This window comes from Macaca thibetana, chromosome X (assembly GCF_024542745.1).
Source record: "Macaca thibetana thibetana isolate TM-01 chromosome X, ASM2454274v1, whole genome shotgun sequence".
Lineage (NCBI taxonomy): Eukaryota > Metazoa > Chordata > Mammalia > Primates > Cercopithecidae > Macaca > Macaca thibetana.
Window position 1 is genome coordinate 30,599,389 of NC_065598.1, and position 26,809 is coordinate 30,626,197.

At 37.1% G+C, this 26,809-nt stretch overlaps 1 protein-coding gene across 11 annotated transcripts in view; it reads right to left on the minus strand.

The window, feature by feature from the left end:
* Positions 1-260: 260 nt before the first annotated feature.
* The window catches only part of TAB3 (TGF-beta activated kinase 1 (MAP3K7) binding protein 3), a 61,631-nt gene continuing 35,082 nt past the window's right edge, over positions 261-26,809 (minus strand). For 3 of the 11 annotated variants that reach the window (XM_050775154.1, XM_050775155.1, XM_050775158.1), the window contains 4 exons: positions 25,764-25,924; positions 19,198-19,291; positions 15,602-15,685; positions 6,727-9,364 (listed from right to left, as the gene is read on the minus strand). In XM_050775154.1, coding sequence (XP_050631111.1) covers positions 9,087-9,364; positions 15,602-15,685; positions 19,198-19,291; positions 25,764-25,924 — 617 coding nt within the window. In that variant the 3' untranslated portion in view covers positions 6,727-9,086. The other 8 variants (XM_050775157.1, XM_050775156.1, XM_050775160.1 and 5 more) reach the window with 5 other exon arrangements.

Here is a 26,809-nt window from a genome sequence, read left to right on the forward strand (position 1 = left end):
TTCTAAAGTGGAATGAAAAGAAGTTCCTAACATATTCCAACTTTTATATAAAACCTGCTTATGTATAATTTTACCAATTTTTCCAATTGGAGTAATGTGCACTTAATACCCCAAATCTAACATTACATGTTCTAATAAAGGAAGACAAATGTGATGATTAGGTTTGTGAGACAGCATATTTCAGTCCAGACATATGAGTGCTGACACTAGAACTAATTTGATACTGTAAATTTCTAACTACACAGAAAAGATGCAGAATGTAGTGTTTGCTTTTAGTTTATTTATTTTGCAGGAATCTTTGACTTTCCGAATATGTACTGTTTGGAGGTACGATGCATGCAGAGCCTTTTAAAATGCCTTTGTACAATTTCATCTCAAAATGATTTCATTCACAGCATACACAGAAATCTAAAAGAGACATGGTATTTACAAGATTTAATAAGTTTTTGCTGCTTTAATGAAGAAACTGATCAATTCTTTTACAGTAGGGAAAGAAACATGGACATTTGGTATCATAAATAATTCAGAATTGTTCAGTCTTAAAGTAACTTTTCATGGCTTTAGAATTAAAATTGAGTCATCATTCTATTAATCTCTGAATGCCCAAGCCATGCAGAATCTACTTGTATTAAATATTTGGGGATGCAAATAATACAGGAAAAGAAGTCTGGTGAATGTGAAAGCGTCATCAGAATTAACTTTTACAATAGGCAAATACTGTTAATTCTTTCGAAAAGATACAGTAGTGGCGCAACACAGGCAGTGCCCAATTTATTCCGATTTTAAAAAGTAACATTTCAGTTGTCATTTTTCTTTCTCTACAGATATACAGACACACACGGTAACATGGACTCATTCAAGGTCTAACAATGGTACAATATTAAAATAATTCGATTTTTAACTCTAAAGAGACATCTTCACATTCCAGGATACATCATTGATATTTTTAAAGGACAATTCGTCTATGCCTTATATTCTTTTTGTTTATACTGTCAGAAATACATTACAATTACCTCTTAAAAGACTATATAAAATTGAATTGCCACAGAAGGTTGGATATGAACCCTAGACAACTGTGACAAAGCAATGACAAAATTTAAGGAAACATTGATTTATTTGCATAATTAAAAAGTACTAAAATTGAGACCAGCTCCTTAAAAATTAAACTGCTTATCACACTTCCCATTTCTTCCAGGGAAATAAACAAATTAGCAACACTTTCCCCACCATCATTATTAATCTGCTCTAAAACTACATTTTTACAATGCATTTCTTTGTTTCTTTAAAACCCCCTGCCTCTACTCTCTTCCAAACAAAGTCAATATCAATTCAAAACATTTTACAATGCTTAGAAAGTTTCTGGCTCCTCTATTACCATTTTAAACTTTTAAAAACTACTCCAAAATTTAAGGGGCAATGTACTTTAACAAAATGGCAAACGTGCTTTCTAAAATCCCAGTTTACAAAATAGTGAAATAATGTAAAATGTATAGTCAGGTCTATATGTTACCAGATACATCAAACTAGTCATTTTAAAGAAGCAAACCTCTTACAGGAAACAAGAAGTGCACCAGCTGATCCAGAGAGCACAGGCACCTCAGCAGCCAGGCATCATCCGATTTATATCCTACCACTTTCATGCCAATTGTCTGTACATACCAACTGATTACAAGATCCTTTTGAAAAGGCACCTTGAAAGTTCGGTGAATTCTTGTTCAAACTGGTCATAGGCAAAAAGCAGTATACATACGGGACACAGTTAAATATATCAGATTTATCAGTGTCAAGTCATTTTGCCTGTTTTAAAACTGAATACAGCCTATGTTGGCATATGAAACTTATGCACAATTAAAAATTAACATGTACAAAACTTCCTTAAAATCAATCTGATACTGCATACCCCACCCTTTACACCTATCCAATAGACTGTTTGCTCTCTTTTCCTGGCAGGTGAAAACAATGATTGACTAGATATATCACCAAAGAATTGAAACCATGCATCTACTGTATAACAGCTAATTAACCTTGATGTATTTTCATGCAATAGTTTTAAAGTCATCTACGTGGTTTTATAAAGCATCAGACTGTTTTCAGACATGCTACTTTCATTCTCAACTGACAACTGCCAAGTTAATTGCCTCCACTTCAGCATATCACTATGAATACTGGTAAACCTTTTAGCTAGGACACCAAGCAGTATATATATATATTTTCCCCTAAATTGTAACTTAAAAACAAGTGGGGTTGACCATCACTAAAGAGATATGAAACCATACAAAGGCAAAGGCATATTACAGAACAGTAGGACGGCTAGACTGTTATTGGAGACAGAGACCAGTGTTACAAAAACCTTTAAAGAACATTGTTTTGGGGACCATGCTTTTGAGCCCATCTGCTTTCTCACCGTTATTTTCACAGTTTTGCCACAGTTGTTGTATGAGAGATGTTTTATCAGTGTAATTACCACGCTTCCTTTGGGAGACAAGTGGATATATTTTGGGGGAATTTTTCACATATGAAAAAATGTTTTCAAAGCTGTAGGCAGAGTGTGAAATGATGATTCTGATGGAAAACTATGATGAGTTATTACGCCTTTGGTTTCATTATGCTATTAAGAGCAGCTTGCTTTTCCAGGTCTGCCAGAGATTACTGCTAAATTAGAAGGGGGGTGTGTGTCTGTGTATGGGGGTTCGGGGAGATACCTGATGGGAGAGTCTATGGATATTCCTAAGATGATATCCTCAGGTAAAATCTTTTAGGATGGGAGAACCTACTAACTTTATTGCTGTTTATACTCACCAAAATGAGGGGAAGATTCCAAAACTCCAATTCTGAGCTAAGAAGGAACTCCAGCAATGGCAGAGACCTTAATGAAACGTGCTATTAAGTTTCCAGTGATGCGCCTTAGTGAGTCACATGATTTTATATCTCTTCACTTATCCACACCCTGAAGTTCTATTTCATAAATAAGGAGTGCTTTAAAATGACCTGAACTGCCTGTAGAAACTCAATTGACCTCTAGATACAGTTATGTTAAATTTTAAAAGTTCTGTTTCAAAGTCCTCTATATTCACCTTTCTCTTAATAATTTTTGACAATCCCTCTCGTTTCCCAAATAATGCAGTGTGCAACTTTGTCATTGGCCAACTGTAATTCCCCTCACATTGGTTTATTAACATGTGCAAGTAAGTTTTTATCCAACAGTTAATATTGATTTCTTTTCAGCTAAATTAGGATTATGGCACAAAGTTTTATCTGTGCTGTAAACATCATGAATTTATCACAAAATTGGAAGGAGGAAAAAAAAAAAGGCCCTATGGACTGCCAAAGTGTAAGAACCACAGCTGAGTTCAAGATTTCCAAATGGATTTTGGAATGGACTTGCATTTGGCATACATTCTCTGTGCTACTGGCAAAGCGCAGTGTTACGAGAATATCATTTATAAAATCATACTTTGTAAGGACTTGTTATTTTGAAAACCGGTGGCCTTAATAAAAACATGCAGTAACTTAAAAAATGCATCTCTTATGTGGCATAAGTAGGTCTTAGTTACCAGTGTTGATAGAGCTTGATGAATCACTGTACAAGCCAAAGGCATCTTACCACCTCTGATTGTACTTTTAAACAAAGGCATGATATGCCTAGTTCCTGACTGCTACAAATCACATTTTAAAACATTTTGTTTGTGTGCATGTATGTGTGTTGGAAATAACCCCTGAAAAAAGCAGCAATTACAAATACCCTTAATTAATTTGCCCCCCGCCCCCCCAAAAAAATATTCTAGGTGCTTTTTCCTGTTGTCCTCTTTAGTAGGAAGCAACCGGAAGAAGCACGGGGAGCCTTGGTTTTCCAGAGAGCAGCGACCAGGTAAGTCTGCTCTGGGAATTCACAGTTTGCATAAACTGTAACATTTTATACTATGATTCAAAGTTCTAGTTTGAAAAATAAGGGCCACTCAGCAGTAACTTTAACAATTGGGATTCCACCACAGAAGAGCTCTTGACTTCTGTGTGTACATTCTTTCACAGAGTGAATCCTTTCCCAGTTTCAAGTATCCCTTCCTATCTCTCACACTGTAGTGAGTTAAGAAAGGAGAAAAAAAGACCTCCCCATTTTTCCTTTCGTGAGCACAACGACCACAAAGCCATTCCTCCTCCCCGCTGTGCAATCGAAAATGAAAAGGCTGGGTGGATGAATAGAGTCCCGAGGTTTCCTTTTCTTCTGGTGGTGCTCAAAGTTTCACTTTCAACCTGGCGCAGACTTTTCTGAATTCAAGTGTACCGTGGCATCTCGCACTGCTCACAGCGATTTAGTGCTGGGTGGTTAAGAAAGGTGCAGCTATCACAATTCCATGGAGCCCCTTCGTAGTCTTCATCTCGAGGTTGTGTCCGAGGACTTTGTGTGGAGCCAGTTCGATGCTCTGAGGGAGGTTAGGATTAAGGGGGGCGGGGGAAGGTAAATAGATTAACCTTTTTCCAAGTTTAATCCCAAACTGAAAAGAAAAATACCACAAAAATCAAGGGAGTTAATTGCCTACTTTAATATGTAAGCCAATTAGTAAACATATCTACTGGAAATGCATAGTTGAACAGAAAGTTGATCTTTTACTTTGTTCTAATTACCTTTTTTTTTTTTTTTTTTTTTGGCTATAAGAAGATGGATATATGTCCAGAATAGACTGCCTTCCTAGGTCATTACCTGTAAATAGTGGAGAGTTATGCTTTATTCCAGCCAAATGAAAAAAAAAAGAGAGAGAAATGTTTTATAGCATGTTAAATTCTGTCGCCTCTGTAAGTTTTCCCTGACGTTCAGCCCACCTTGACTTTTCCTCTCTATAGTATAATACTATCCATGCTATATTAAACATCTGACTAAATGTGTACCTTCTTCCATGACAACTTAAGTTCTACAATATGCATGTATTTTATATTAATGGTTCATAAATAGCAGTGGCAGTTCATACCAAAGTTTTCCCCAGAACAGTGAAAAGAGAAAGATTCTACAGTTCATTTTTCATAAAGCTAAATTCATTCAGTATAAAAGACTTTTATTCTCATATTCTTTCCTACATTTTTGGCATTAAAAATCCTTCATATATCAGTTTTTAAAAATGCCCATACCTGGCAACCTTATGTTGGTCCCCAGGATTTGATAAAGAAATCCAAATTTACATTCCTCTTAGGTCCTTAGTCCCTCTGGCTTTGTGCTCAAAAAAGCTCTTTGCATCTAGAGTTAACCTGTAATTTCTGTCTTTTAGGTCCCTATTGAGACTGAGGTCAATGAATAGGAGACTAAAGATCTCCAGATGGAATTCACCCTGGAATCTGGGGTAACTGGAAATGGTCACTATGAACTGGAAATGAGATTAAGATCTAAGGTAAGCAACACTTTTTTAAATAGGTAACAAAAGAAACAGATCTAGGGAAGCTTTGTCAGTTACTATTTTGGACTAGGCATATCTTCCACTGGAAATTAACAAGCTGACTTCTAGTTTATCAATTTGCCTTATATGACAAATGTCATAACATTCCCCAAGAGGTAAAGAGAACTGAATTTTAGACCCTGAACCTTACCCCAAGGTATGATAATGCTCAGCCTCAAACAGGAAGGTGATCTTAGCCTTACGATGTAACAGAAAATTACTGGGTTCTTCAGTCGCTTTCTATGACTATAAATAGGAGATGGGCTTGTTTCTCTTGCTTCAACTATTGCTTTTTAACTGCCAATATCACCCACCTTGTGTCTTTTGTTTGGCTCATGACTCTAAAACATGTAGATTTAATACAGTTTTCTTTTTTGTCTCATATGGAGGAATAAAGCCTTCGGTTGGAGGAAAAATGTTTACTATGCCATTTTCTTGTTTTTTTTGTTTTTTTGAGACAGAATCTCGCTCTGTCGCCCAGGCCGGAGTGCAGTGGCGCTATCTCGGCTCACTGCAAGCTCAGCCTCCCGGGTTCACGCCAGTCTCCTGCCTCAGTCTCCCAGGTAGCTGGGACTACAGGCGCCCGCCACCACGCTCGGCTAAATTTTTGTATTTTTAGTAGAGACGGGGTTTCACTGTCTTGATGGTCTTGATCTCCTGACCTCGTGATCCACCCTTCTCGGCCTCCCGAAGTGCTGGGATTACAGGCGTGAGCCACCACACCTGGCCTACTATGCCATTTTCAGAAAAGGACCTCTTTTGTCTTTACCTTTTAAAAGAACAATATGCCCAAAAACCTAACACTTAAAAAAAATTTGTATCTTACTGTTGTTGGTTTTTAATAGACATGCTCTAAAAACTCAGTGTTGCTATAAGTGTAAAATATACACCAGATTTCGAAGATTTAGTATAAAAAGGATGTAAAACATCTCCCTGATAATTTTATATTGATTTCATATTGAAATAATAGTTTGTATATACTGAATTATATAAAATGTTAAAATTTCATCTTTGCTACTAGAAAATTTTAAATTATATATGTGGCTTACATTATATTTCTATTGGACAGCACAGCCTTAGAAACTTGGTAATTTTTTAAAGCAGAAAATAAAGGTATGGTTTTACTTATAATTCTACACAGATTAACATGTGTCTTTGGACATTCTGCACAAACTCTGGACACACAAGTACAAACCATCTGCAGCTGCTGCATGGGTGTCATGGATGTCTGCCTGTACTTTGGAGGTCACGCTAATTCTTCGGGCTTTTCTCTCAATTGTGCAGGGGTCTGAGGAGTCTGCATAAGAAGAAACAACGCCAGAAAGAAGTGATCCAGTCTTTCAACTCCAAGAGTGAACAGGCTCACAAGATCTTTCATGCAACCCACGCAGCTGAGTGCATTTACCCTTCCTATTACTTCATGTTACCTTTTTAGCAAGGGCAAGTACCATATTTAATACTGTTTTTACAACTTATACAGAGCAGTGGTTCTTACGACTTTTCCCATCTTCTCCAATTACATCTTGTCCCATTACTTAGAACAAATGCCCTATTTCACTGTTTTCTACTTTTTAATGGATTAAGGGTACAAACTCAGTGATAGCAAATATATGTCAATGTGAAAGCAAAATTTGGGAAAATATACTTTAGCAAGTATCTGATTAAGCAATAATTATTTAAAAATTATGGGTACTATCCATACAGTAAGGCTATTAGAATGATGAAATGTGATGAAAATGACAGGATTTTTTTTTTTTTTTTTTTTGAGACAGGGTCTTGTTCTGCTGTCCAGGCTGGAGTACAGTGGCACAATCATGGCTCACTGCAGCTTTGATCTCCTGGGCTCAAGTGCCTCAGCCTCCCAAGTAGCCAAGACTACAGGTGCATGCCACTACCACGCCCAGCTAATTTTTTTAATTTTATTTTTTGTAGAGACAGAGTCTCACTATGTTGCCCAGGCTGGTCTCAAACTCCTGGCCTCAAGTGATCCTCCCACCTCAGCCTCCCAAAGTGTTGGTATTACAGGCAACTGTGTCTGGTGGATTTTTTAAATATAGCAGTACTTGAAAAATCAGAACCAACTCGATATTATATACTGACAACCACGTGCTCCCAAATCATTTCCTGAATTCCAGTTACCTATGTGTGCAGAAGCCCAGCAGACACTTTGCAACACAGACAAGAACTGTAGGCATCCTAATATCTTGCTAGAATATTGTTTCTATAAATTTATAGTTTATTAGTAAGCAACCCTTTGTATTAAAAATGAAAAATGGCAGCCTTTATATTATTTGCCCTTAGGAACCAAAGAAAGATCTTGCATTTTCTAATCAATTCTGAGCTGACAGTACAACTCATCTTTGGAAATCACTGCTCCAGAATCCAAAGCATGGTGCTCAGGTACTTAAACACTCCATTGTCCAAGTAAACAAAAGCAGAGTTAATGTCTCCTTAGGCTCCAAAGAATAAAGTAAAGTTCTGTTTCTTAGATTTGCAAAGTAATTCTACAGAGTCACATACCTTATCTCACTAACTCTTCCAACCTTGGGAGTACTTGGCGGGATTGTCCCTCTGTGGTGCTCAGATTGAGTTTGAACAAGGTCAGGTGGCCAAGATGACCAGGACCAGTGCTCAGATTGTGGGACACCAAGGTCAGTGTGCTTGCTTGCTTACTGATGAGGATTGGGGGAACTTTCTAAGCCCACTGAAGAGCACACATACCCACTGTATTGTTTAACTACAAAGTCCAATCTGCCACTGTTATGAGTTACTAATAAGGGTTGGGAGACTTTCTAAGCCCGCTGAAGAGCACGTACACACTGTATTGCTTAACTACAAAGTTCAATCCAAAAAGGCTTGTTCCTCTGTCTCTTTCTCTCTTTCCTTCTGTCTCCCTCATATTCTTTCTCTAATTATCACACTTACTATTCAGATCAACTATATTCCACTTGGATTTCTGCTATATATCTGTAATAACTCCAAGACATTTATTCAAACCAATAAACCTATTCTACCAGTAATTTGTGTTTTACTGGTTTATCTTTTTTTTTTTTTTTTTATTTGAGTGGTATTGCAAGCCAATCTGTGCTAAACTATATGTACTTTTAGAAAAGGCCGATTTAGTTTCAAATACAAAATGAGAATCTGCAAGTGCTTAATGGAAAACAAACTTGATTTTATGGAGAAAACTAAATAGCTTTTATAAATCTGATAAAAGCCTCACCAAAAAATTATAGAATTTAATCAAGTTCTACTGTTTCTAAGTTTTAGCAGAAAAAGATAAAAAAAAACGGGTTAAAGACAATTTGGCATATAACAGAACCATTTATACTTTTACCAATAATATATATTATTATAGAATTACAACTACTAAATTTCTAAAATAGAAATTCATTTATAGCAAAGAGGACTATTTGAGATGGCTTCCTAGTCTCCTTTTTATTAAAAGGGTATATATGTAGAGTATAAACTGCTTGGGGTAGGAGTCATGTTTTCCCTTTGTAACATCAAGCATCTATCTACATAATACATAATCGAGATACGCACTGAGCATTCAATACATATTTAAGAAATTGTAACCGAAATCCCATTATAACTAACTCTAAGGGACTATCAGTTTTAGCAAATTGTATTTGAGTCAAATGAGCCATAGAAGACAGTCTTTCAGACCAGGAACAGTGACTTATGCCTGTAATCGCAGCACTTTGGGAGGCCGAGGCAGTAGGATCGCTTCAGCCCAGGAGTTCGAGACCAGCCTGGGCAACATGGCGAAACCCTGTCTCCACAAAAAATACAAAAATTAGCCAGGTGTGGTGGTGTGCGTCTGTAGTCCCAGCTACTCGGGTGGCTGAGGCAGGAGGATGGCTTGAGCCTGGGAGGTCGAGGCTGCAATGAGCTATGATCATACCACTGCACTCCAGCCTGGGCGACAGAGCGGGACCCTGTCTCAAAACAAAAACAAACAAACAAAGTCTTTTTAGTGTAAAGGTACCTGTAGAGAGCTAGATGAAGCTTGATATTAATGGGACCACATCATGGAATATTAATGCAAGCCTTGTTCAATTCCCAGCTAAGGAGGATACCAAACAGGAACCTCCCACCTTGAATACATGGTGTTGGTCCCAAAGACAGAAGGCAAAATGACTTTTTTTTTTTTTTTTTGGAGACAGCATCTCGCTCTGTCACCCAGGTTGGAGTGCAGTGGTGCGATCTCGGCTCACTGCAACCTCCACCTCCCAGGTTCAAGTGATTCTTCTGCCGCAGCCTCCCAAGTAGCTGGGATTACAGGTGCACGCCACTATGCCCAGCTAATTTTGGTATCTTTAGTAGACACGGGGTTTCACCCTGTTAGGCTGGTCTCGAACTCCTGACCTCAAGTGATCCTCCCTCCCTGCTGGGCCTCCCAAAGTGCTGGGATTACAAGCATGAGCCACAATGCTGGCCTCAGAATGACATATTAACACGAACATCACCATTGCTAGAAAACCACAATCTGACTATACAGGATCCTGGCAGCAGATCCATTTCATACCCCCAGGAAAATTTCTTCATATTTCTTTTTTCATGGTCTTTCATATCTATTCCTTTGTCAAGTGTCTGTTCAAGTGTTTTACACCTTTTTTTATTGAGTTGTCTTTTTATTACTGTGTTGTAGAAATTCTTTATATAATCTGGATACCATCCTTCATCAGATACATATTTTACAAATACTTTCTCCCAGTCTGTGGTTTGCCTTTTCATTTTCTTAATAGTGTCACTTGATGAGCAGAAGTGTAAAACTTTAATGAAGACTAATCTATCAATTGTTTTTCTTATTGCTTCCTGCGACCTGTCTAAAAACTTTTATACCTATATTGCAAAGATATTCTGTTTTGGAAGCTTTATAGTTTAACTTTTATACTTAGGTGTATGATCTATCTCAAATTTGTGTGTATGATGTGAGGTAGAGATCAGACTGTGTGCTTCTTCCACATGGATATCCAGTTCTTCCCAGCTCTGCCTGTTGAAAAAATGTTCCTTTCTCTATTGGTTGCTTTGGTGCTTTTGTCAAATATCAAATGACAGTGTGACTGGGGGGTATAAACCTGGGCTCCCTATTCTGTTCCAGTGATCTATGTCTTTATTCCTATACCAATATCACTCTGTGGTTATTGTAGCTTTATAGTAAGTCCTGAAGTTGGTTAGTCTAAGACTTTTTTTTTTTTTTTTTTTTTTTTTTTTTTTGGAGACAGGGTCTTGCTCTGTCACCCAGGCTGGAGTATGGTGCTGCAATCACGGCTCACTGCAGCCTCAACCTCCTGGGCTCAAGCAATCCTACTGTCTCAGCCACCAGAATAGCTGGGACTGTAAGTGAGGCTGCAGTGAGCTATTTTTAAATTAGCTCTACACTAATACACTTTTAATACACTTTTAATTATACCATGTCTGGCTAATTTTTAAATCTTTTTGTAGATGAGGTCTCATTATGTTGCCCAGGCTAGTCTCGGACTCCTGAGCTCAAGTGATCCTCCTGCCTTGGTCTCCCAAAATGCTAGGTTTACAGGTGTGAGCCATTGCACTGAGCCAGTCTAAGACTTCTGGCTGCTCTTTTTCAAGATTGTTTTGGATGTCCTAGGACTTTCTGTATTTCCATATGAATTTTATAATCAGTTTGTTAATTAAAAATGCACTACCACCTAATGGGGTTATAATTGGTATTACACTGTATCTATACATAACCTTGTAAGAACAGGTATCTCAAAAATACTGATTCAGTCAGTTATGAACATGGTATATCACTCCATTTACTTAGGTCTTCTTAAATATCCTTTGACAATGTTTTATAGTTTTCAATGTATACATCTCTGGATAAATTTATTCCTGTTACATGGTTTTTGATGGCATTGTAAATGAAATTCTCTTTTAGATTTTAGTTTCTAAGTGTTTACTGATATTGTAAAAATGTTTATATATAGACTTTGCATCCTGAGGCCTCGTTAAATTCACTTATTAGTTCTAATAGTTGTTTTTCAGTATCCTTAGGATTTTAAAAATAATTATGTCATCTGTAGTATATATAGTTTTATTTCTTCTTTTCCAATATTTATTTATTTATTTATTTATTTCTCTTACTGCATGGTCTTGGAACTCCAGGTACAACGTTGAATAAAGGTGGTGAGAATAGACATCCTTGCCTTGTTCCCAATGTTAGTAAGTTCAGGATTGTATTATTTAAGTAATAATGGTAGCTAAAGGTTTTTGAAAGATGCCCTTTATGAGACTAAAAGAGTTCTTTTCTATTCTTAATTTGTTAAAAGTTTTTGTCTGTCAGGAATGGCTGTTGAATTTTGTCAAATGTTTTTCCTGTATCTGGTGAAACGATCACATGCTTTTTCTCCCTTTGTTTAATATGGTAAATTACACTGGTTGGTTTTTTAATGCTTTTATACCAAGATTACATTCCTAAGCTAAACTCAACTTGATCATGATGTATTATTTTTTTTAATATATTGTGACTATAAGTCAATGAGATAGAAAACAGAATTATGGATTTTTTGTTTCTATGTTCATGAGGGATATTGATCTGAAATTTTGTTTTCTTTTTGTGAGGGGCAGATACATAATGTCTTTACCAGGTTTTAGAATCAGAGTTCTGCTAGAGCCATAAAAAAAGATGGGGTACAACACCAACAGCGAACCCTAATGTAAACTATGGACTCTGAGTGATTATGAGGTGTCAATATAAGTTCATCAATGGTAACAAACGCACCACTCTGGTGTAGGATGCTGATAATGGGGCAGGCTTTGAATTTGGGGGGGCAGGAGGTATACGGAAAATCTCTGCAACTTCCTCTCAGTAATATGAAAAGAAAATGAAAAAACAAAAAAGAAATATGGGACGCATTCCCTCCTGTATTTTCTCAAAGCATTTGTGTAAGATTGGTATTTTTACTTTCTTAAATATTTGGTAGGATTTACCCACCAGTAAATCTATCTGGATCTGGAGTTTTCTTTGTGGGAAAAATTTTGATAGTAGATTCAGTTTCTTATATATATATATATATATATATATATATATATATATATATATATACACACACACACACACACACACACACACACACACACACATATATACACACACACACACATACTTACTAATATTTACTGTTTTGTTTTCAGTTTGGGTAGATTATATGGTTCAGGAAATTTGTCCACTTTATCTAAGGTGTCAAGCTGACTGGCATAAAGATATCCATCACTTTCCCTTATTATCATTATCATTGTAATGGATAACCCATCTTTCACTTTTGATTATCATAATTTGTGTTCTCTTTTTTTTTTTTTTTTACAGATCAGTCTACCTTGAAGTTTATTGATTTTGTTTACCTTTTCAAAGATCAAACTCTTGCTTTGTTATCCTTCCTTTCTTCTACTTTGGTTTTACTTTGTTCTTGTCTTGTTTCTTAAGGTAGAATTTTAGATCATTGATTTTGGATATTCCTGTCTTATATGAGCATTTAAAGCTATATGCTCCCTTCTAAGCACTGCTTTATTGCATAGGAAAGAATTCTGCCTTGCCCAAAGAGAGGTCTGGCTTTGTCCCTGGCTCAATACCTTGACATTTCCTGAGTAACGACAGTGTCTGTTATTTATGGTGGGTCCCTCAGACCACATGATATGGTTTGGCTGTGTCCTCACCCAAATCTCATCTTGAATTCCCACGTGTTGTGGGAGGTAACTGAATCATGGGGGCAGGTCTTGTGATAGTAAGTCTCACGAGATCCGATGGTTATTATAAGGGAGAGTTTTCCTGCACAAGCTCTCTTTAAGATGTGACCTGCTCCTCCTTGCCTTAGGCCTCCCCAGCCATGTGGAATTGTAAGTTAATAAATCTCTTTCTTTTGTAAATTGCCGAGTCTTGGGTATGTCTTTATCAGCAGCGTGAAAACAGACTAATACACCACACCTATAGGGAGTTTATGCTGAGGGATGGCTCATGGTGCATGTGTATTCCACCATTTCTAATCAACTTGATCCTGTTTCCAGGGTAAAAACTTTCCAATGCACTCCCTTAGATAGGGCAATTCCTCTAAGACAGCTCCTTGAATCAATGAACTAAAGTTTGTCTGGCGATACTTCTTTAGTAGACATTCAGGCAAAATCAAGTTTAAAGACTCTGATTTTATGAACCCAGAAGACTAAATTGATCAATGATAACTATACACTTCAGTGACTTTCAGCAAGAAACTGCATATAATGCTGCCAAAGTGCCAAATCTGGCACTTGGCAGTCATCCACTAAGATGATTCTTTGTATCATTTTTAGAAATCAATAAAACCATTTTTTGGCCAGGTGCGGTGGCTCACGCCTGTAATCCCAGCACTTTGGGAGGCTGTCACTTGAGGTCAAGAGTTCAAGACCAGCCTCGCCACCATGGTGAAACGCCGTCTCCACTAAAAATACAAAAATTAGCCGGGCATGGTGGTGGGTAATCCCAGCTACTCGGGAGGCTGAGACAGGAGAATCGCTTTAACCCGGGAGGTGGAGGTTGCAGTGAGCTGAGATCGCACCACTGCATTCCAGCCTAGGTAACGGAGTGAGTCTCCATCTCAAAAGAAATCAATAAACTGTTTTTAAATGCAGATCAGATGAAACAGCCATGGTAATATTAAACAAAAGAAGAACAGATACTGTGTTGCAACTTATAAATGAAAAAAAAAAAAAAAAACAACCACACTGTAATGAGCTTAATACACGTAGAAAACTATTCAACCAAAATTTAAATAATTAGGTCAGGTAGTATTTAGATAGAATTTATATATTCTTTAATTAAAAGTAAGTCTGATGAGATGTTAAATGTTATACTCTCTGGTAATTTTTTTTTAAAAAATAAGGCATTCTCCACTATTCTATGTGTCTTCACGATCAATCTACCTGGAGTTGCTTAAGGCAAAAAGAATTAAAATATTAAGAATGAGGCAGAAAGTTAATCTACATTCAATGACTACTTATTTATGAAAGAATGAATAAATGACAGGGTCTCTGTCGCCTAGGCTGGAGTGCAGTGGCACGATCTCGGCTCACTGCAACCTCCGCCTCCCGGGTTCAAGTGATTCTCATGCCTCAGTCACCCGAGTAGCTGGGACTACAGGCGCGTGCTATCAGGCCTGGCTAATTTTTGAATTTTTAGTAGAGACGGGGTTCTGCCATGTTGGCCAGGCTAGTCTCAAACTCCTGGCCTCATGTGATCCGTCCGTCTCGGCCTCCCAAAGTGCTGGGATTGCAGGCATGAGCCACTGCATCTGGCTTAAATGACTAAACGTGTAAGTTCAATTAAAATTAATTTTTTAAGATATGGAAATGCCAGTTAAACATTTGGTACATAAAAATAAGAAGAACACATTTGATATCTTTAATTTTAAATCATTTCTATGTAACAATTATCCGGAAATGATTCCTTCAAACCTTGGTTATGTAGGATTTCTTTTGTTCTTGATGGGAAAACACCTAGTTGCTACTAATTGCTATGCTCCCCTTTTGAGTACACAGGGATTCTTTTGTTGTCTGAAAAATAATCTTAAGTCTACTGCAAATCTAACTTTCTATTCTCACATTAGACCTTTAAAATCCTCATTATTTTATGAGAATTATCTTTTAGGGTTATAGTTTTTACAATGCTAAGTAAATTTATAATGTTAACTATGTAATACAGCGTTTCAACTTCTGTTTGTAAAAATTATATATTCCCTCAAATTACCTCTGACAGTAATTCTAAGAGTTACTAATTTCAGTACTTTTGAAAAACTAAAGTTTGGGGACATTTCATTATTGCCACATTAACACCAATATTACCATATTTGTTGAGACCAGTAAGCAACATGGTGACATCCCATCTCTACAAAAAATAAAAAAAATTAGCCGGGCATGGTGGTGTGTGCCTACAGTCCCAGCTACTTGGGAGGCTGAGGCAGAAGGATCGCTTGAACCCAGAAGGTCAAGGCTGTAATAAGCCAGGATCGCACCACTGCACTCTAGCTGGGCAGCAGAATGAGACCCTGTCTGAAAAAGAATAAAAATATGGTAACTTTATGGTGAATAAGTTAACCTCTAGTGGAAGTTTCTTCAGATATAAATGTGAAATCCCAAATTATTTTGATATTTATTTCTATCATATTTGTGACATTTTTCATACTCACCTTTTTTAGATGGCTTGGGTGGTACAATTGGGCCAGGTTCTATGTTGTCATAAAAATTATTCATGGCTTTTGGATCAAAGTTTCCTATAAAGGAAGTAAATTCATCAGGCATTTAAGAACTCTTTTTTCCTGTTATTTGATTTTTTAAAAGAAAATATGTAAATAAAACACATAAGGGAAAAAATGTTTTCCAGGATTTCAGAACTCATTACATAATTCTATCCTCCCAATGAAATTGTGTTTTCAATGCTATGAGAAAAGACCCAAGAAAACCACTACATAGATGTATGTCTACAATGTATTACACCTAAAGGAATATTTTTCTAATTGTAAGGCTAGTCTCCTTAGGCAGGATTAGGCATGTGGGCATTTGGGGAGATAAATGAAGAGGAGAAATGAAAGGATGGTTGAACTGTTTTCTCTTTCTGCTTTTGATTTTTAATGAACAAACCGTGAGAAAGAACACTTAAATAATGAAAGCTTACTTTCATATTTTTCATAATTTACCTTAAAAATTCATTATAAATTGAACTATGGAAGAAGCCAAATATAAACATTTACAAGGATTAATCAAGTTATATTTTGAGACTACTGAACAACCTCAATACATCTGAAATAACATCAACAGTTTATGTATTCTTATTTTCAAGAAAAGGAGAATCATAAATGTTAAATGTTTCTTAAAGATTTATCAATGATAAAAGGTGCCAGTTTCAGAATAGATAGAACAATACCTGAGAATTTTGTCTTGCCACAAAATTTTCACCTGTCTTCAAATGTTCATTCCCTGGTCTAGTGTCTATTTCAGCCACATCTCCTGCCGTGTCTCCTCCAAGGCTGGTTTTGATCTAGTGCCAGTTTTGGGTGCTGCCTTCACTTCTGTGAACCTATCACTGTGCTCTGCTTGTTCTAAACAATTACGGTTAACTGTAGCCATACTTATTTATAGAAGATGCTGTATGGTACTAACACTGATAGTTTAAATATATGATATCTCTTGATTTCCAGATCTACTTTTTTTTTCCCCAACACGTTTTCCTTACCAAAAATCACAAAAAAAGCTGGTTTTCATAAAATCATGCACTGATTTGCATCTATTCTAAATGCTTATTTCCCTGCCTCCCCCCTCACCACCAAAAAAGGTTTAGATTCCTTCCCTAGCTTAAAAGTTTAGATTGGGAACTCAGTATAAAAAGTTTTCTGCAGTGTGGAAGAGTAGAATTTAGTATAAAATGGATACATTTAGATTCGTTATGAAAAGAGATTTAGAAATGCCTAAGTATCCCAAAGAGCTCATTGTCCAATGCAGACAAAAAAAACACAGCTCTTTGCTTGTAAAACCTTAATAGTGGTTTCCCTTGCAGGCCCTTTCACAAATGTTTTATCCACTTGAATATGCTGTTTTAAGATAATTTTCTGAAAATAATTGCTGTGATAGCTCATAAAAGCCACAGTGCTATCTGATGTATTAATTGGATCTTTTTATGCTTTAAGAAGCTGCATATGTATTTCTTCAATTACTTGTTACAGCTCATGTTCTAATTTCTAGATCACAAAAGGCTTACTATAAGTATCCTAACCAAATGTTTCACTGTTTTGTTTCAAAGACCACACAAGTAGAAAAAATTGATGCAATCTTGTAAAATACAGTAGCAATAGTTTATGTAACCCCTACATCATGCATAGTCATTCTTTGATTGCTTCAAGTTAGTGGGCTAGAGAGTGACTAGGCTTCTGCAAATAACTTTAAGGGTACCTGACTAGATTGCTCAATTTTCACATTCAAATTTGCTTCTGTCTGTTCAGGTAATGCCATGTCTTTTGGGTTCACCTGCCACTAATCTTTAATCTCTCTCTGTTTTTTAGACCAAGTCTCTTTCTGGTGCCTAGGCTGCAGTGCAGTGGTGCAATCATGGCTCACTGCAGCCTTGACCTCCTGGGCTCGGGTGATCCTCCTGCCTTAGCCTCCCACGTAGCTGGGATCACAGGCACATACCACCACACCTAGCTAATTTTTAAAAAACGATTTGTAGGGATGAGGTCTCCCTATGTTGCCCAGGCTGGTCTCTTAACTCTTAGGCTCAAGTGATCCTCTTGCCTTGGCCTCCCAAACTGCTGGGAATACATGCATGAGCCATTGTGCCCAGCCTACTGTTTGTTTAATCTTGCCTAAAAATGGCAATGAGATATTTTATTATATACTGTTAAAACACTGTAGAAACTCTTAGCTGCCATAATCAAGAAAAGTAAGTGTGGGGGATGGGGGGGCAGGAAAGCTGATTAATACACAGAATCGTTAAGAAAAATTACATGTCAACTTTAACGTAACAAAACACTTGTATATAGCTATATTTTAAAGTTAGACGAAGACCTACTTTTTATGTGTCTGTTGGCTGGGGTTCCATATTGTATTTCTTACATAAACCACACCCATGATGACCTACAGCAGAGGTTGGCAAACCTTTTCTGTCAAGGGCCAGATAATATTTTAGACTTTGTGGACCTGTGATATAGTCTCTGTTGCAAGCAGTCAACTGTGCTGTTGAAGCACAAAGGCAACCACAGACAATTTGTAAACAAATGGGCATGGCTATCGCTCCACTAAAACTTTTATTCACAGAAACAGGCAACAGGCCCTAGTTTGCTGAACCCTCATCTATAATTCTGATTGCTTTAGAATGGAGCAAGAAAGATATTAAGAACACTTATAATGCAATTTGAGTACAGAATCCTTTTAGACTTACATGATTTTCTCCCTTAACCTCTTTCAGTTGTTTTCACCAATATCTAATTCACAATCCCTATTTTTTGAGTGATCTGCCTTTGGCTTTCATAGAAAGAGCAACTTTCTCCTTCATGTCAGTTTATGAAACATTAAAATGCAGAAATACAATAACTGGTATAAACAGGTTTGGGGACAGAATCAACTCTTGGTAAGCAGACAATTAACCGATGGGAGCAATATTCATAGGCCTACCAGAATGCAGCCTACTAGTCAAAAGTATGCAGCAGCTGTGGACATCAGTCAGTATATTTTCCACAGAAAATGAAGACCATCTCTAATCTGGTGAGTTGGGTAAATGAAAGTTTAAGAGAGCTTCTGCTGTAGTATACTTCTGTAAAAAAATCCAAAAAACTAAAACTATGATTATAGTTGAATGTTTTCACATAACATAACATGAAAAATAACATATAAAGTTTATTTTAAAACTGAGAAATCTGATACTCTGATTTGGGATCCCTTTTTACAGATACTTTAGATGTCTATCACATAATATGAACTCTACTAAGTTTTAGAATTAAAACCCATCAATTTATAAAATATTCACAGTAAATGACAAAAAAAGGATAAATGCAAAGTAACAACAGAGAACAGTCTAAATGATAAGAACTTGATGAAATTGCCAAAGTAAAACTATTTTTTCATCCCCAAATCTGATCCATGACCATGGGACAGGGCGATCTCTTTACCAGGATTGTAATCTTATCATGGATAAAAACTGTCTCTTAAATCTACAAAACCAAAGTTATTGCTATTTAAGCAGCTTAAAATACCACACTATTACTTATGGTTTACCAAATAATCAAGTCTATACCTCTAGATTGAAGGAGGTCAACTTCTTTCAGTGTACAGTCAACATTTATCTGGAGTTGTCTGTTCATGCTTCTCAATCTTGTCATTTCCTCAGGCTAGTAAGAAAGGACCCAAAATAGCAATTGTGGGAAAGTCATTATCAAGCCCAACATTTAAGAACTGCGTTTCATGTTAATTGTAATGATTGGGTATTACCAAGAATATGGCCTTAGTCCATAAGAGGGCATGTTTAAGAAGTCCTATGTGTATGTTTTTAAAGGAATAGTCAGGTAAAATGGGGACATCAAAATGGCCACATATAAACAAAATCTGCATATAAAGTGGCGAGCTGCAACAGTGGACTGTGTTCTACCATACAAGATACTACCATTTTAATCACAGAGCACTGAGAATATTTTGTTTCTATGTTTTCATGGTAAGGGAAAATGTAAGAATCAACCTTTTAAATGAGTCATGTCCATGATCTTAGTCTTGTCCAGCCTGGTAAAAATTACAACAGTATGGTGTTTACCAGAATTCTCTCATTCCTTCTTCTTAACAATCTTTTAAGGTAGGTACTAATACTGTGCCCAATTTGTAGATGAGGAAACCGAGGCACAGAGAGGTTATATACTTCTCTTAAAGTTATAAAGCTAGTAATTGGTAGAGCCAGGATTTATATAAAAGACTCCTATATAAATTCATATATAAATATTTTTGTCATCTTTTTTTCTAGATTGAAGGAGGCAATTACTCCAGTGCATGAAAACTTCAGAAACAACTGAATTCCATTTTTTCCCCAACTTTGTTTTCTTCTGCCTCCACCTCTTCAGGCCAGCCCACTCCTTAGGCCTTTCAGGGGCACATATGAGGCACTGAAATGTGAAGAGAGTCTTAATCTTCCATTCAATAAAGCTTTTTGGAAGCCTTTACTTCCCATGCCATTCTTAATTTATTTTATACATACATGTGTATATATGTGTATATGTGTACATATATACACGTGTACATATGTACACGTGTATATGTGTATATATATACACATGTGTACATGTATGTACAGTAAAAAAAGTCAAAGTTTAGAATCTAGAGGCTGAAATACTGAAGCTTTCAGCACAGCCCAGTTATTAATGACTAGGGTGATTTTAACTATAACATATAAAGTGAAAAATTAAGTATCTGCTACTCTAGGAAGGCAGAACAAAATCCTATTCTGTTAAAAACATGTACTTTGCTGAACGCTAAATATGTTAATATGCCAGTGAAAGAAAAATGAGCAGAAAGGATATCTTAATTCATATGATGTTAGGAGGTATTATCAGAATAACTGAGAATGCCCATTAAATAAGCAGGTATCAAAGTTTAAAATAAGTGATAAAAGGCAGAATATAATAGCTACAACTCCACAGAATGCTAGAGGAACAAAAAAAGTCATTCAGAAATATTTATTATGGACTGCCTTTTCTAATTCCTATGGGCTAAAACTATGTGACATTAATGTGTAAAATGCTTTGTGCTTTGCCTATCAAGCAATATTCAAATAGTTTAAAATACATACTTGAACATTTAAATTAAAGATAATGTATTTAGTTAAGGGCTCCAGACAGTGATGCTGTCTTCCTAGGAACACATGGAAGAACCTATCAGGAAAGTCAAGCACCTGAAAAGGATGATCTTTTCCATAGGTTTTAGGGAGTTGGGGACAAGAGAGATGTTTCAGCCACAGTGGCCCTAAACAGTGAAGCGGCCACCACACATTTGCTCATAACAAAAAACATACTCTCATCAGGCCGGGCGCAATGGCTCACTCCTATAATCCCAGCACTTTGGGAGGCCGAGGCAGGTGGATCACTCGAGGTCAGGAGTTTGAGATCAGCCTGGCCAACATGGCGAAACCGTCTCTACCAAAAATACAAAAATTAGCTGGGCGTGGTGGCGCATGCCTGTAGTCCCAGCTACTCGGGAGGCTGAGGCAGGAGAATTGATTGCACCTGGGAGGTGGAGGTTGCAGTGAGCCCAGATTGCACCACTGCACTCCAGCCTGAGCAACAGAGCGAGACTCAGAAACAACAAAAAGTACTCTCATCAACAGGCTCATTTCCAAAGATAGTAGAAGCACTCCATCTTACTAAGGGTTTATCAGTAAGATTCCTATGTCCTTTTTCATATAGCTTCTGATTAAACTGAGGGGGGAAAAGAGCAGTTTCTGAGAAATTACCGCCATTTTTCAAAAGTAGTTTTTGTGGAGAAGGAATTTCAAAATTGGGTATGTATAATTCAAAGTTGTCTGTAAGATAACAGGATGTTTGTAGCTAACATTTCAAAATAAAAAACGGTAAGCTTTTTTTCCAAAGCTGGCATAGACCAGCGTCAGAGACCACTGATGTTCTTTTGTGGCTTGGCCTCAGTTATGCCTCTGGGACTCAAAGCTGTGGGACAGTCCAAAAACCTAATCAGAACAGGAAGAATGGGGGGAAATAACTTGAGGGAGGGGGCAACTGGCAGCTTTCTGCATATTAAAATCTTATCTTTCAAGGTAAAACTTACATTTCCCCCTTCTCCTTGAAACTGTTTCATCTATAAACTTTATAGGCAAAAAGCTAACATTTCTATCTCAATACTTTGAAAGTACTTATATTTTCTCTCACACACAAATACATATAGACTCACAGATATACCTATCTCATTTCACATGCAGATCTAAGAGATGGCATCTTCGTCAGCATTTAATACAATGCTTTGCAAATAACAGATTAAGGGAAATGACACCATCATGCATCTTACATGTACTTCTGCTCTCCTTAGAAAAAGATTATTTCACTGCTACTCTAAGTTTCTACAACTCCCCCTACCCCATAGCTGGTCACAAATGTGCACTGCAGTATCATTAGGCAAGCAGCTTTCTAATCAATTTTGTATACACTGCCTGATAAGCAATGTGTTTGAAAACTTGAAGGTAGCAATGTGTGCTTTAGTAGCAAAAACATCAGTTCTCTACTGGGTATTCCTATACACAAGTGGGACAATGATAAGGCTAGCCATCTACTGATTACCTACTTCATGCCAGGCTTATTACATACACTGTCTCTTTATCTTGACAATTATTATAATGTACCTGCTATAATTCTCTTTTACAGATAGGGAAAATCAGATGCAGAGAAGTCAGATATAGCCAGTGAGCACTTGAGCAATTCTGACTCCAAAGCCTATGTGGGCTCTCTTTCCACTATGTCATGGTTCTTCAAATGAGCCTTGATGAGCAAAATGGGCATTCTGACTAAATGATTTATTTCTTGATTAATTTCTTACATAAGAATAATCTTATATGTGTTCCTCAAGTTCAAAGGAAGTCAAAGTACAAAATGCTTTAGATTTGTGTGTCTAAACCTCAAGCAAATTTTTCTAGTATTTTGCAACCAACACTTTTATAAGAACACTTACTATTTGTTGGGCATTGTGTAAACTGCTTCACATAAATTACCTCATATAATCCTAATAAAAATCCCGTAAGATGGGTACTATACCACACATTTTATAGATAACAAGCATAGAGAAAGTTACTTATCCAAGGATACATGAATGACACAAATAGAAGCAGGATTCAAACTGGCACCTGACTTGAAAGCCTACTCACTGTCTCAACCACCACGTACAACTGTCCCTCTGCCGTGTACTACAATTGTCCTCCATTTTACTCTAGGCTTGGCAACACATGGGAAACACACTTAAATGTCTTATCTCTCAGATGTTAGCACCCACATGAACTACCAATTTCTCAGTCTGGGGGATGGCTACATGGGGGTTCATTATACTATTTTATGTATCTTTGAAATTATAATAAAACTTTAAATTACAGCCCAGGGCAGCAGTTTCACCAACTTCTCTTTTTCCTTTCTCAAGAAGATAGACTGGGGACCAGGTGCAGTGGCTCATGCCTGTAATCCCAGCACTTTGGGAGGCCGAGGCGGGCAGATCACAAGGTCAGGAGTTCAAGACTAGCCTGGCCAACATGGTGAAGCCCCATCTCTACTAAAGATACAAAAAATTAGCCAGGCGTGGTGGCGCACACCTGTAATCCCAGCTACTCGGGAGGCTGAAGCAGGAGAATCACTTGAACCTGGGAGGTGGAGGTTGCAGTGAGCCGAGATTGTACCACTGCACTCCAGCCTGGGTGACAGGGTGAGACACTCTGTCTCAAAAAAAAAAAAAAGAAAAAAAGATATGTCAATAAGAGCTCTGATATAAAATCTGGGGCTTTTTTTTTTTTTTAAGTACTAACCTATGCTACATTAGACAGTTCTCCACTTCCAATGAAAAACAACAAAAAAAAAAACCCAGTATTTTATTTAGCAGGGATTATCACACAGCAAGTAGTTGCTAAATAAAATGTATATGATTAAAGAAAATTGGCCAGGTGCGGTGGCTCAAGCCTGTAATCCCAGCAGTTTGGGAGGCCGAGACGGGCGGATCACGAGGTCAGGAGATCGAGACCATCCTGGCTAACACGGTGAAACCCCATCTCTACTAAAAAATACAAAAAAAAAAAAAACCCAAAAAACTAGCCGGGCGAGGTGGCGGTGGCCTGTAGTCCCAGCTACTCGGGAGGCTGAGGCAGGAGAATGGCGTAAACCCAGGAGGCGGAGCTTGCAGTGAGCTGAGATCTGGCCACTGCACTCCAGCCTGGGCAACAGAGCAAGACTCCGTCTCAAAAAAAAAAAAAAAAAAGAAAATTACTATGCTAAGAAAATTCGTTTATGCTCTACAGGTACCTAAAGGTTTCCAAAGTATTCAATCACCATAGGTGGATTCCCATATGGGTTATGTTCTTCAATATCTTCCACAATCAGAGGATTCAATTAAGATTTCAAATGGAGAAAATGAGGCAGAAATTTGATTTGTAGTAACATCACCTTTCCATTAAAGATGGCTCTGTTATTTTTCCATTGCTTTAAGTAGTTAAAATCTTCCTCCTCACTTCTAATATTGACTATACTGAGGACTATAGACGATATTACAAAAAAGTCATTAAATTAGTGAATATGACTATTTCTCAAGACTCTCTTTCTCAAAAACTCCCACTTGTTCCCTGTTACCAGCAGAATAAAGTTCAAGCACCTCGACCTAGCACTCAAGGTCAAAGCCCCACTTACCCTCTGTTAACTCTTCAGAAATCTCATGCTTATGCCAGGGAATTGTAGTCACTGTCTCCTAAAAGTCACTCTCCATCTTGACTTCAAGCCTTCATTACCTTATTATTGTTCTTTTCTAAAATGCTTTCCCCTTTTCTCTCTGCCTATTGTTTAGGGCAGTGGTTCCTCACTCTTTTTTTCCTTCAATATAATAATCTTATGAAAATCTGATGAAAGCTATAGACCCACTTCCCGTATTAGACACACTTATGAAACTCTGCATATAATTTCAGAGAATTCACAGATCCCCTTTGAAGCCAAGAACCTCAAGTAGAAACTTCTCTATGAGGGAGTGGCTGCAGACATGCTGACTGCAAGAGCCCTGACATATGCCCACTTCTCTAAACCTGTAAACTCAGAGATTGCCCTAAGTTTAGAGAGGGTAGGAAAATGAGGAAAGGCTTCATGGAAAAAGTAGAGGTTAAGTTGAGCCTTGAAGAACAGAACAGACAAGATTTACACGTGCAGAGCATTTTAGACGGGCATTCCAGCAGGAGGATAATGTAAGAGCAGAGAAGTGCATTGAATCTGCACAGAAACGAGTTGATGTATGAATTCTCTCATTACCCATGAACATATAGAGCACTTACCACACTGTATTATAATTATCTGTTGATGTATCTATTTTTCCCACTGGTAGGTATGTACTAAGCATCTAGCATAGTATCACATTTCATAAACTATATGCACAAAACTGCTAAATGTTGAAAGGTAAAATGATAGGTTGGATCATAGCTTGTGAAGTCACAAGATTTTAAACATGTTTCAAAATTATCAGTTGCTTGGGATCGTTAGAACTCATATACATTAACCAACATGTTAAAAATATATTATCTGAATCTTTTCATTAGAGCAGTTCCCTTTAAGACTGCTATCAATCAATACTGTTACCTCAGTTTCTACAATTATTTATACTTAACAAAACTGCTCTGCCTTAAAATATTCTACAGTCAACACTTCCCCAAAACTCATATTGATCTATTCTAAATCATCTGAACTAATGTATTTATAAAAATAATTTTAAATGTTTAAAAATATATATATATCATATGCTTAGAATAATAAATGAATACACAAAGAATAATTCATCAAATTTTTGGTCAGTGTGCACTTTTCTATTTTGACAGAAAGCAATTTACAAATAAATGAGATGCTATACCTTGATTATTATCATCAGTGTTTGAAAATACTGATGAGCCTATGGAATTTGCATACATGAATTATTTTGACAAGAACTACTAAAGGCAAAAGTCCTTCATCTATTGTTTTAAAAAACAGCAACAACAACAACAACAACAAAAAACCCAGAACTCTGTCAGGAATAAAACCTAAAGAAAAATAAATGACCTGATAGCCAATATCCCGACCCACCTATTAACACATCTAACAGTTCACTTACCGTAGGGATCGCAGTGGTGCAGCTGACTCTTCTGAGCCGTCTCTGCATCAGGTCATGCTCCATACCGTTAACTTCAGACTTCAACCGCTCTAGCTCCTCTTTCTCAAGTTTCAATTGCTTTGCTAACCTCTCCATCCTTGCTCGTTGATGTAACAGCAAGGCTACAGCATTATAGATAACGTCATTGCAGAGAACAACACTGAACAAGTGACTGGAAAATTTCGATATGTATTACTAATGTATAAAAGACTCATTCAACTTGGGGGTTGGCATTTACTCTCATGTCTTTATAATGCTATGCTGCCTCCATATCTGCTTCAATTTAGCTCTCTGAATGCTACCAAAGTGACATCACCTAAACATCCCTCTTGTTCTATTGTCCTAAGATTCTCTTTATACTTGTGTGTGTTTTGAACAGGCTGACTACCAGGCATACTTAATCATTACTTCCCTTCTTATATACTGAAAGAAAACTAAATTCTCAGGTATCTTGAAACAATCTGAATAGACGTTTTAAAAACTCTATATCTAATTTAGGTCTACTATTAGCTAATCCAGTAATTCCACTTCTTATATATTATTTATATGTAAATATCATTATGCCCTCTGGGCCATCCTCTTTAGAAAAGATTCAAATTCTTTCATTTGATGAACTTTACTCCATTTTCCATGAATCTCTTTTTTCCTACTCTGTAGTTTGTACTTTTGACAATTTCCATTTCACTTGTATTTTTTGCTCTATGAATATTCTTTCTAAACTAAGCCTTATTAGGCCTACAATTTCATGTTTTAAAACAAAGTCTATAGATGACTCTGAAGCACTAACTTCATTCTTTTTGTTTGTTTCAGACAGTCTCCCTCTGTTGCCCAGGCTGGAGTGCAGTGGCGTGATCTCGGCTCACTGCAACCTCTGCCTCCTGGCTTCAAGTGATTCTCCTGCCTTAGCCTCCCGAGTAGCTGGGATTACAGGCGTGCGCTACCACACTTTAGCAGAGGTGGGGTTTCTCCATGTTGGCCAGGCTGATCTCAAACTTCTGACCTCAGGT